Here is a 13,276-nt window from a genome sequence, read left to right on the forward strand (position 1 = left end):
CAAGTGTAAGCATGTGTGTCATTATGTGTTATCTTCAGGTGCCTTCTACTCTGTAATGTAACTATGATTCCAGAAGAGTGAATTTTTGTGCACTTGCGTAATTTGGATTCTCAGATTTCCTTTTTATTTGCTATTTTTGGTAGCATTTGTTTTCTTATAATTTGTTTATTTGTCGGTGATGCTTTTGAATGCTTCTGCAGTGGTTTTTATATGCATTTTCTTTTTTGCAATTCTCATTTGTAGATGTACATGTACACTACTGCTCTTAATGAAAAAAAAAAACAAAAACAAAATCTTCAACTCCTTTTTTTTATGTGATGCTGGCACACAATTAGGCCAAATCGTAATGCACAGGACAAATGTTGTCTCAATTTATTTCTCTGAAGTTGAGTTCCTTGGATTAGATCTGTAGATAATACTTTATAACTTTCTCATTAGTTTCATGATTAATAAGCAAACACATATATAACATGCATTATTAGAATCAAACATACATTTGGTTAAATTCTATTAAAAAGTTATCGAATCGAATTGTTAATAAACTACCAAATCGAACATACATTTGGTTAGATTCTATTCATTTATAAGCCGAACACTAAAAATTATTTGTTTAGTACTAAATGAACTATCGAAATAAACTTCTGCGAATATTTGGACGAATAATAACCGAACAGTTTATTAATTATTCGGTTCACTTCCATCACTATACTTCATATCTAAAGCAGAATACTTTATTTTCGTAAGATGTTCAATATTTGTAGAAAATCTTTTGGAAATCGTGCTTTGCACGGGTCTAAATACTAGTAATGACAAATAAGAGGACAACTTGGAGATTTTCATGTCTGATTGTATGCATCAGAAAAGTCTGATTTCATGTGTGTTGATCCATACAAGAACAAATAAGCGGACAGTGTGGAGTGCACAATTTGACGATTTTCAATGGCCCCTAGCATGCATAAGAAAAATCAGCTTGTGTGTGTTGTGTCTTGATAGCACTTATATTCCTTCAATAGCCCTTCTTATTGGAAAAGGAACATTACTCATTTTATCATTTCTACCGGAACTAGTTCGCAGTCCAACAAAGTCTTAATGAGAAGGCAAAGACGTCATCTTTTAAGTTTTTAGTTAAACCTAGAACTTTTCTTAACCTATACCAACACTTGTACAAGTGATCCAGACTTCAATGGCCTACGAGTCTCTAAATTGTTATGAATAGTTTTGTTCGTAAATCAGGATGTGCTACCTTAATTTGTTACTAAACTGCGTGTCCAACAACCCAGCTTTGAAAACTGATTCGTTAGGATATTGTTTATACTTTGTAGCAAATGAATGTAGTACACTGTCAATACTTTGAGAAATAAACCTTCAAATTTATATTAGCTGCTCTAAGTGATGGGCCCTCTATCTTTGCTGTTGATAATAGTGTATTGTAGTGGGTTTTAGTCCCACATTGCTTGGGAGAACAAACCTCACACTCCTCTACTTGTATAAATATATGTGCACACTCAATATTCAATTCAAGGGAAATTTACCCAAGATTCTCTCTCTCTCTCTTACTTTAACATGGTATCAGAGCTAGGGCTATTTCCCTTTCAATAAAATTTTTAACGCTTTTGCGTTCTTTTGCCAAATCTTGGCCTTATTGCTTTGCAGCCGTTTAATGTTTTATTTTTTTTATTTTTATTTTTAATTATTTGGCGTTCATCTGCCAGATATTTTGGCCTTGTCGTTTTGCGGCCTCTTAACGCGTTTCGCGTTCTCGTTTAACCTTCGGGTTCTATTTTAAACCTTCGGGTTTCATTCTAACCTTCGGGTTCTATTTTAAACCTTCGGGTTTCATTCTAACCTTCGGGTTCTATTTTAAACCTTCGGGTTTCATTCTAACCTTCGGGTTCTATTTTAACGGCATTGTCGTTTCAAGACCGTCTCTCGGTCTCAAATTAACGGCATCGTCGTTTCAAGCCGTCTCTCGGCCTCAAACGAACGACATTAGTAACAGCATCTCGACATCTTAACGTCTCAAGATTGCTGTTATGGCTCCTTCAGAGAAGATTCCCAAACCACCTTTGCCCCTCAATGATCAAAGTGACTGGGCAGGGTGGTCCACCATTGTCACCAATGCCTTGCGTGGCGCTGGTTTGCTTGATCATCTCACCAGTACGGGACCAGTTCCACCGTCCATCAGCACTGTTGCTTCATCCAGTACTATTGCCTCTGGCAGTGGTGATGTCGATCTTCAGACTGCTCGTGCTCTCTATGTCAAGGAGAGTTCAGAGTGGCAATTGCAGGAATTTCGTGTTATGGATTATCTCACTCGCTGTGTTGGCTCTGGTCTCACTGTCGAGATTGGCTCGCTTCCCTCTGCTCAGGCCATGTGGACTCGTCTCACTGAGCGTTTCACTGAGTGCTCGGGTGCACGGGAGGCATATCTTCTGCAACGCATTTCTCTACAACGCAAAGGTAGTTCATCTCTGCAGTCCCATTTTGGACAAATGCAAGCTTTTTGGACAGAGTTACGCTCCATGCTTCCTGGACGTAATTCCACATATGAAGACTGGCTAGCCTGGTACGAACGGCATGAGGTGCATCAATTGTTTCAGTCCCTTCCTGAATATTCAACTATGGCTGATCAACTACTTCACCAGCCTCAATTTCCGACTTTGGCCTCAGTTATGGGAGCTCTCACTGCTTATGAGACCCGGCAGCAGACAGCACGACTCAATTTGTCAACAGACACTCCTACCTCTTCACTCGAGACTGTTTTGTCTGTACCTGTCACTGCTCCTGTTATGAATTATACTTCTCCACAGGCTCCCTCTCCACAGGCTCGATCTAAGCTCTCTTGCAAATATTGTAAGAAGGAAGGACACCGCATTGAGACATGCTTCAAGCTTCATCCTGAGTTACGTTCCTCAGGTACTGGACGTGGTCGGCGACCCCCTCAGTCTCAACCCTCTCGTACACCAGGATTGTTGGCCAATGCTATACCTTCTACTACTTCAGACTCTACTATTCAAGCTATTGAAAGTCTTCGCCGTCAACTTGATGCTTTTCAACATATCACCTCTACATCCGCCGCACAACTCTCTGGTATGCATTTTGCTGGTTCTTCAGCTAATCCTTCAGTCTCTGGTATGAATGATCTCTGGATTTTTGACTCTGGTTGTTCCTTTCATATGACTTGTAATGCCTCACTTTTATCCTCTGTCTTTACTTCATCCTCTCTTCCTCCTATCTACACAGCTGCTGGACAACCATTGTCCATTACTCAGTATGGCTCTATTACCCCACAAAATGATCCATCTGGTCGTCTAACACTTGGTCCCGTCTATGTGGCTCCACAATTGTGCTTGAATTTAATTTCTATTAGCTCTTTATGCATGGCGGGCCTGTTTGTCTCATTTTCTTCTGATACTTGTATTGTGCAGGATCCACAGACGGGCAAGACGGTTGGGGCGGGTCGTAGGAGGCACAAACTGTATTTTCTGGAATATCTTCACCTTCCAGAGTCCATACGTCCACGTTCTCTTGTTGCTTCTCTTTGTTCGTCAAAACCCTCTACCTCGCTTCCTGCCAATTTATGGCATAGACGACTTGGTCATGTGTGTAATAAAAGGCTGGAGAGTCTTATTCAGTCTGGAGTACTTGGTCCTGTATCATCTAGTTCTAGTATTGAGTCATGTGCTGGTTGCAAATTGGCTAAATTCACTGCTTTACCATTTAAAATGAGTACATCTGTATCCACTTCCTTATTTGATTTAGTACATTCTGATATTTGGGGGCCAGCTCCTTTGCCTTCTTCATCTGGCTACTTATATTATGTTAGTTTTATCGACGATTTCTCTCGTTTTACATGGGTTTACCTACTTAAGAATCGCTCTGACGTACTTACTGCTTATCAAGCCTTCACTGCTATGATTTTCACTCAATGGCAATCTCGTATTAAAGTTTTTCGTTCTGATTGTGCCAAAGAGTACCTATCCTCTGCCATGCGCTCTATCATGTCCTCTCATGGGACTATCTTTCAACAGTCATGTCCCTACACTCATGAGCAAAATGGTGTTGCTGAACGCAAACATCGTCATATCCTCGATACTGCCCGATCAATGCTCATTTCTTACTCTGTTCCTCGTCGTTTCTGGGCTGAGGCTATTCTCACCGCGACTCATGCCATTAATATCACTCCATCTAGCTCTCTTTCCGGTGCTACTCCTTATAGTCGTGTTTATACTCATCCTCCCCGTTATGATCTAGTTCGCGTTTTTGGTTGTCGATGTTTTGTTTTTCTGCCATCTCACGAACGTGATAAATTGTCTCCCAGAGCAGTTTCTTGTGTTTATTTAGGAATTAGTTCAGAACATCGAGGTTATCGTTGTTATGATCCCGCAACTCGTCGAGTTCATATATCTCGTCATGTTCAGTTCGAAGAGGATTCTCCATATTATTCTACTTCTGATGACTTTAATTTCCTCCACTCTACCGATCATGCTTCCCCGTCCACTGCATCACCCACTTCTTCACCTCAATTTTCCTTTCGAGATCTCCCTGACATCTCTCCCTCTCCTTCTGTTGACTCTTCCTCACCTGAGTCTTCTCTTACACCATCTAATCCATATCCTGTGGACACAACTCTCACTCCAGAAAATACTGTTGATCTTCATGCACCTGCGCCAGCATCTCCCCCGCCTGAGGTTCCTCTTGCTCTTCGTCGAGGCAAACGCCCACATGTCATGCCTGCCCGGTATGCTTCTGTTACTTCTTATTCACCTATCTTTCATAACTTTCTTGCTGCCATTCATACTATTGTTGAGCCAAAGTCCTTCCAAGAGGCAGTTCAAATTCCAGAGTGGCGACAAGCTATGGCTGAGGAATTTCAAGCATTTCAGCAAACTCATACCTGGGATATTGTTCCCTGTCCTCCTGGGATCTCTCTTGTTGGCAGTAAATGGGTTTATAAGGTCAAGTTTCGTCCTGATGGCACCATTGAACGTCGAAAAGCTCGTTTAGTGGCTAGAGGTTTTACTCAGCAACAAGGTATTGATTATGAGGAGACCTTTGCTCCTGTTGCTCAGATGCCCACTGTGCGTACTCTCCTTGCGGTCGCTGCTGCTCATCGTTGGCCCTTATACCAGATGGATGTCAAAAATGCTTTTCTTCATGGCTCTTTATCAGAGACCGTATATATGCAACCGCCTCCAGGGTCAAATATTCCTCCGGGACATGTATGTCTCCTTCGTCGTGCTGTTTATGGTCTCAAACAGGCACCCCGCGCTTGGTTTGAGTGTTTTCGCGATGTTGTGCTCAAAGCGGGCTTTATAGAAAGTCATCAAGATGCTTCTCTGTTTGTTCGCACTACATCGCGTGGCAGGGTTTTATTACTCATCTATGTAGATGATATGATCATTACAGGTGATGATATGACAGGTATACAATACGCAAAATCTCAGTTGCAACAACAGTTCCACATGAAGGATCTTGGATCTCTTCGGTATTTCCTTGGTCTAGAAATTTCTCAAGGCCCGCGGGGTGTATTACTGTCTCAACAGAAGTATCTCTCAGATATTCTAAATCAAGCTGAGTTAACTGATAATACAACTGTCGATACTCCACTCCAGCAGAATGTCAAACTTTGCTCTACTGACGGTGAGCCTCTATCTGATCCTACCCGATATCGACATCTTGTTGGTCAGTTGGTCTATTTGTGCATCTCTCGACCAGATATCTCTCATGCTGTTGGTATTGTCAGTCAATTTGTTAGTGCCCCACGTTCTGTACACTATGCTGTCTTATTACGGATTCTTCGGTACCTCCGGGGTACTAGCACTCGCTCACTTTTGTTTCCTGCTACATCTAAGTTAGAGCTTTGTGCATATTCTGATGCTGATTGGGCTGGTGATCCAACTACCAGAAAGTCTACCACAGGTTATTGTATATTTCTTGGTGATTCCCTTATTTCCTGGCGAAGTAAGAAACAAGATGTTATTGCTCTTTCCAGTACTGAGGCAGAGTATCGTGCAATGTCCACAACAGCTAAAGAGATTATTCATCTTCGTCGCCTTCTCAGTGATTTCGGTATTTCTGTTACGACTCCTACTCCTCTCTACTGTGATAATAAGAGTGCCATCCAGATTACTAATAATCCAGTATTTCATGAAAGGACCAAACATATTGAGATCGACGCTCATTTTGTCCGTCACCAAGTTATCAAGGACAAGACAATTCTACTTCCTCATGTTTCATCCGCTGACGAGCTTGCAGATTTCTTCACAAAGGCCTTACCTGTTCATCGGTTCCAGTTTCTTGTACGCAAACTCACTTTGTTTGATCCAACATGAGTTTGAAGGGGGCTGTTGATAATAGTGTATTGTAGTGGGTTTTAGTCCCACATTGCTTGGGAGAACAAACCTCACACTCCTCTACTTGTATAAATATATGTGCACACTCAATATTCAATTCAAGGGAAATTTACCCAAGATTCTCTCTCTCTCTCTTACTTTAACAAGTGGGAAATGAGTTTCGCACGGGGCCAAGAGACCAAATAATGGGTTGGATTCTTTAGCAAAGCGCAGGAACATGGATGCGCTCGGCTATCTAGTATGGCAAGTAGGATGAGTCTCACTACTAACTAATCCTTCCATTGCTCATTTAGTTAAATAAGTTTGTTGAGGATCGACGTCGTCACAAGTTTGGCTCATAAGCCTAGCCAATCAGCCCGTTCTTCTTCTCTTGTGCACCACCAACAACACAAAAGGGGGAAAGCAAGAATTTCACTGTCTCTCCACTCACCTCACAAAGGGTGAAAGGCTGAAAGCACAAAGCTTTGGAAGAGAGAGGATGGATCGCACACAGCAGAGGAGAGCACAAAGCTCAGGGTCTTCTTCACCGTCGCTCTCGATCTCTTCCCCAGCTACTACCATCCCTTCGACCTAAATAGAGAAGGGGGCAGCCAACACGGGAGAGAAACCTAGGGTTTCGAATGGTAGGAGCCGACCTACAGGGATGGGAGATGGGACTCATAACGACTGCAGAGCAGGACAAAGGAATGAGAAGGGACTGCCGACAGAGGGATGGGTACCATCGGTTAGATGGTGAGAGAAACCTAGGGTTTCGAATGGTAGGAGCCGACCTACATGGATGGGAGATGGGACTCATAACGACTGCAGAGCAGGACAAAGGAATGAGAAGGGACTGCCGACAGAGGGATGAGTACCATCGGTTAGATGGTGAAAGATTTAGAGATGGGCTAGGGCACATATGAAGGGGAACTAGGACTTTTGGTAACGGGTCAGATTATGGGCCAACAAAATAGCAACAAAGTTGTCACCTCATTTTTTTTCATTGAAATTATTATTGATGTGTCCTTTTATTTTTTGATATTATTGAAGTGAATTATCATCTTTCTCAATTATAGTATAGGTAATACAATTTACAGGCTTAGTTCCAACAATTCATGAATACTTTGCTTTGAAAGCAATTAAGAAGAGTATCACGATGTGATTACGTATCAATGCATAAGTTTTTTTTGAATTAAACAAAGTTCATTATTCTCTTCATGCTTTCTCTTCCCATTGTCCTCTCTTTCACATCACAAATATAATGCCAAATATTGCCAACCTTCCTCGCTAGGACAATATTCGTTTCTTTTCTTTGTCCTCTTTATAGAAAAATTACAGAAATATAATTAAGCTTCTCTAATCTCCACTGTTGACCCTCTAACCAATAAATTTGAAAGAATACATGACTTTAGTTTCTTAATATTGAAGACAAATGATACACTTCGAAGTGTCAAGTGTTGTCTATATATCATTTTGAGCTTTTATGAACTGTAGTCTTGCGTGGCAACATCTTTTCTATTGGAACGAAGCCTTCGCTGAAAGCAACGTTCGCTTTTGTTTTTTCCCCCTCCTCGAGAAATAAATAATTTGCCAAAGGAAATTGAAGCGTAAAGAAAAATGCCCTAATGGTTTCATCGTATGTGTGTACGTAAGCTACCGTCATTTTTTGTTTTGGTTTGTAGCAAGCAACAAATTATGGAAATTGCCACAAACAAATCCAATCACAAAGCTTTTGGATCTGCGATGAATCCTATAAAAATTTCTCCCGCCCCGCCCCCGCCCCCCGTTCGTTCATCCAATCAGGGGATCAATTTTGTATCTGTAGGGAATTTTTAGATCTCGCAAAAACCCTAAAAATTTATCAAACGCAGCAAATAAAATCACACAAGATTTAACGTGAAAACCCTCAACAGGAGAAAACCACGGGATCAAAATCAATTCACTATAACCTTCAAATTATAATCTTTTGCACGAACAAAGACTGTCAAACTCTCTCTCACTCTTTCTCTCTACACTTCTTCTTCTTCTTTTTCCTCTAACAATAGAAGGATATATATAGAGAAACCAAAAACATATCTCTAGCCTAACTTCCTAATTAGAATAAGATTCAAACTCCCAATCATGATGGAACCCAAACTCCTAATCATGATAGATCCCTAACCTTATCTAATTCTCATGAAGTTATACAAAGACAAACTCCTAATCATGATAGATCCCTAACCTTATCTAATTCTCATGAAGTTATACAAAGAATTAAAAACTTTATCCTAACTTGGAGTTTGAGTAGATACCCAACAGTATCAAACCCCTATATTGAGATGATTTGCAACGCAATAAAATAAAATCTAATCTAATCATTGTTTTTGAGGAAAAACAATCTCAAAAACGTATGGATTTGACAAGTTTCAACAATCAATGTGACTGGCAGTGTTCCTATCTCCAATATTTTAATTTAGATGATGTTTATTTTGAAGTGGTTGTTGTGCGCGGAAGTCACCAATCGTTGTGTTTCGAGGAACCAAACCAAACGTCGAGAGAGAAAGCCAAACAATCCAAAGTAACGACACAAACACAAACAAACGAATTTAACATTGTTCGGCAAGTTGCCTACGTCCACGGGGTAAGAAAGGGATGAGTTTTCACTAATAGAAAAGAATAGTACAAATAGAGATTACAAATCCACAAACTGATCTCTCTCACACAAAGCTCTCAATCTCTCAAACAAAACTCTAACCAATATCTCCATAGAAGACTCTTTTCGGTGCTCAAAACAACCCCCTTGACTGCTCCAAAGAAACCCTAAAACGTGTGTTGGTATTTATATCAAACATCAATCCCAAATAGAACAGAAAACCGAAATCAGAGTCTCCAGAGCAAATAAACAATTCAAAGCTCGCGGTCGACCGGCCAGAAAGACAGAAACCAATAAACAATTACAGGGTTTGGCAGTCGACCGCTGAATTCGTCGCGATCGACCGGCCAAAGATCCAGTACCAAGTCGTGCACGTTGCCGGTCGACCGCGCCAAAGCTCGCGATCGAACGAAGAGCACCCACGTGTCTGTCAGCTCCAAAAATTCTGTTCTTCTCCAATTTCTTCGTCAAATCTACAGTGACATCATTTTCAAATTCGAACAATTCAAAACAATAGTCTACTTGTTCTATTAGATAATATTTTATGCAACATGAACACTTAAAATAGCATCAAATTAAGTAAGACACTCATTAATTACAGGACTGACATGCTAAAGGTAGCGTGTCAATTTCAGTGATGTCAGTGATAAAGCTCTTATCTAAGTTGTCCTACAAGCTAACTAGAGTCTCGGGAGCAAAGATTAAAGGATGGTTTAGTTGTGGATTAAGGATAATTATCTGCTAGCTCAAGTCCATGTGCACTTCTCATTTGGAGCTTTTGGGTCCCATGTGATGATTTTTGGATTTATTTTTAGGTTAAGATTTGGGACCCTCTAGGAGTGTATAAATATTGTAGGTCAAAGAGGTTGTTGTAAACAATATCCCAATAAATAAATAAATAATATAAAAACAAAATCAACTAGTTATTAGAAAACAGAAAGGCAATGTACGGGTTAGTTACCTTGTCGTAGTGGAATTAATAAAAACAGCAAACAAAGAGGGGTTTTTTTGGGGTACTTATATAGCTATATACTTTGCGAAATATTAACATAAACTTTTATTGATAAATTTTTTTCATGCATAGTTTTTTTAGCTGATGGTGCACAATAACTAATAATAATAATAATAATAATAATAATAATAATAGATCACGCATGATTTTTTTAACCAAAAGATATATTGGCGCAATAACTCAAAAGGGTTCTTTTTTCCTAGAAACCACCTTTAAAATAGGGTAAGTATACATAAATTATATTTTATTTCCAATTTATATATAAATTATTTTTAAAGTGAGTTTTTGTTTTAATCTCACTTTGCAATCAAATTATTCACTAAAAACCCAAAATATTCCTAAAAACTCACATGCAACACGCGACTCACTTTGTTAATGTTTAAGTCTAGTTATGATACAAGTCATTTATCTTTAATGTGAAATTTTGACTAGAATGTAATTGATTTGAATGAAACCCCACTTTTAAAAAAGATTTACGTGTAATTAAAAAAAAGAAGGTTTTTAATAACAATTTTATTTTAAGGTTGTTTCCGGATAACACGAACTTATGCAAAATGCAAGGCAAAGAGTGCAAACTTCGTAATGATTTTAGGATATATTTGCCAATATCCAATACAGAATCACTAAACCGCTTTATTCCCATAACAACCCTACAAGTTTCTTCCGTTGTACTTGGTTGCCTTAGCCCCGTGGATATTTTGGGAACTTAAAAATGAAAAAACAAAACTACAAGCGCCACTACATGCCCAAAATACCCCTCATGGAAGTTGAGCAATTGCCTTCGTCGCGGTGGCATTAGGTGGTATTTTCGTCAAAAGTCAACTTTTTAAAGATATAATATGAATAATAATTAGGGGCATTTGCAACTACCACGGCCTTCGTAAAGGGATTGGGATCCTCTCCTCATCAATAGTGTTTCCTAATATCTCCTCATGTATCTTCACCATTCATTTTGTGGGTAAGTACAAAAGCAAAGGTGGGTCCCATAAAATGAATGGTGGAGATGCATGAGAAGATATTAGGAAACACTATTGATGAGGAGAGGATCCCAATCCTTCGTAAAGGTCCTAAAGTACTAGCGCCATCGTATCAGGAATCAACAAAAGAGGTTGATGATACAGATGATGGGTTAGTTTGTTTATCGTACCAAATTTCTTGGTAATTACATAGATTCCCTCAAATCATTCAAATTACAACTAGGTTCCCCAAAATTTATCACAACTCATTTCAGAGTTAGTGCCATGTATCACTGAAATTACTATTAGATCCTGTAGTTCTCATAAGTTGTCGCAAATTAGTTTTTACAATCAAGAACGTTAGTAGTAAAGTCTAAGAATTCAAGAGCAATCAAGAGCAGTAGTGAGTAAAATACAAAGAGGAGCAGCAGTATGAAGCACACGTCTAATCTTATTTTGGTTTTCAGGGTTCCTTTGCCCTTTAGGTCTGTTTTTTTGGTGAAAAATGTTCTGTTAGTTCAGTTGTATTTTGGTGCTAGACATGTACTTCTTTCTTCTTTTGCCGAGTTTCGTTTTATTTGTTTCCTCCCATTTTCGAAACACTTTCCGTCATGTATTCTCTTGTTTCTTTGAGTTCTTAATGAAACTAAGTGAAGAAGTGGCGAGAGAAGCAGCATGAAGTTCAGGAGAATCGGCCAGGCAGACTGGCGGTCGACTGCGAGTCAGCGGCGGTCGACCGCGAACGTGCACAGAAGGGCAGTAGGATTCGAAGCTGAAGGCGGTCGACCGCGCGTACCCTGTAGGTGATTTTTGGTCTCAGGATGAGATTTGGTTGACCGCCGTGGTCGATCGCGCCATGACTATAATCGATTCTGCTCTCGGGTTTTTGGTTCGATCGACCGCGATATCTATGCGGTCGACCGCAGACTGTTTTTGGGCTGGGCTTTGATTTTTAACCCGGTTTGTTTCTGAGTTGATATATAACAATAATTGTAATTAGTTAGTGTTAAGCAAGGACGATTTTGAGCAGTCTTTTGGAAAGAATTGCTGCATCCAATTGTGGGAGATTTGTGAGAGATCTAGAGCTTTGTTTTAGGGTTTGATCGGTGAGATTTATAACTCTATTTGTATTCTCTTGATTTATAATAGTAAGAACTCCCCCCTCCTTGCCCCGTGGACGTAGGCAACTTGCCGAACCACGTAAATAGTTTGTTCTTGCTGTGATTGTGATTTGCTTAGTAGTTGTGATTTATCTCGAGTTATTGTTCGTGTCGCTTCGAGAACTTCCGCCGCGCACAACAAGTTTCTCTAGACTCGTCATATTTTCTATAAATAAAAAAAGCAAAACATAAGATTTGGAAAACTTAATAGGAATTTTAACAATTTGAGGGAGTAGCATTGCAAAATGGATACTAGTATACATAGTGTGCATTTAGTACAGTTTCAACAGCCTTCTCCTCTGGTGCTGTGGTGCACAGCCTACGTCAACCTTAATTAATTACCTTATCCTGACAGGGTCTTATGTTTAAATTTTCCCTTTTGAACCCTAAACCTCTGCTAATTCAATATCATTTACTTTTAATGAAGTAGGTTCATCTCCATATTCTAATCGAGTTCCCATAATTAGCTGGGGTCAAGTCTAGTTTTAGATTCCCATATTGCCCCTACGGTTGAGCACTTTGGTCCCCATTTTTCAAATAATGAAACAGGACTACTAAAATTAGGTGCTTTGATATTTTTTAATTAATGTGGGAACTGATCCAATCTAAGTAAAAGGTAGCTTAACAAAAAATGAGATCCTTGCCTCTAACCACAAGTCACTCCTTGGGTTTGTTTGTTTGTTTGTATATTTCTCATCTAAAGAGGATACTTGGGCCTCTTTGGGGTGAATTCTTAAGAATAGAATTTATTTCATTTATTACCTCTTTTTTTTTATTGGTTTGCTCATAAAAACTTTACCTTATTAAACTTTGTACTAGATTATGACATTCCTACTCATGGAATAAATAGTTGGAGTTGGTAATAGTCGCTGGTGTCATGTTGAATGCATTTCTAGGAGGGTAGATGGTGACTTGTCCCAAATTTATTTATTTTTTCTTTTCCTCCTCACATTAATTTAACAACTATTTGCAAAGCTAAACACCAATACCAAACAGAAAATTTGATTTTTTTTTTTGGGGGATTTGCACATGTATATTTCTCCTAAAGTTTTGTTAAGTGTGTGCATTGTGCAACGGAGCAATTGTGGGTCTTGTATAATCTTAATATACAACAAGGTAGATAACTAATATAAAATATTTTTCTTAATCTCACTAAGAACCTGTTAATGTGTTGCATCACG

The 13,276-nt window shown here is 39.4% G+C and overlaps 1 protein-coding gene across 1 annotated transcript in view; it reads right to left on the minus strand.

Annotated features, from left to right (window-relative positions):
• LOC109825472 overlaps positions 1–6,917 on the minus strand; it is a gene marked incomplete at its 3' end in the record, with an annotated part of 30,822 nt that extends 23,905 nt beyond the window's left edge. Inside the window, exon 1 of the mRNA XM_020392332.1 lies at positions 6,787–6,917. Within this exon, the coding sequence (XP_020247921.1) occupies positions 6,787–6,917 (131 nt within the window). The remainder of the gene's footprint in view (positions 1–6,786) is intronic.

The sequence above is a fragment of the Asparagus officinalis genome, chromosome 10 (genome assembly GCF_001876935.1).
Source record: "Asparagus officinalis chromosome 10, Aspof.V1, whole genome shotgun sequence".
In the NCBI taxonomy this organism is placed as follows: Eukaryota; Viridiplantae; Streptophyta; class Magnoliopsida; order Asparagales; family Asparagaceae; genus Asparagus; species Asparagus officinalis.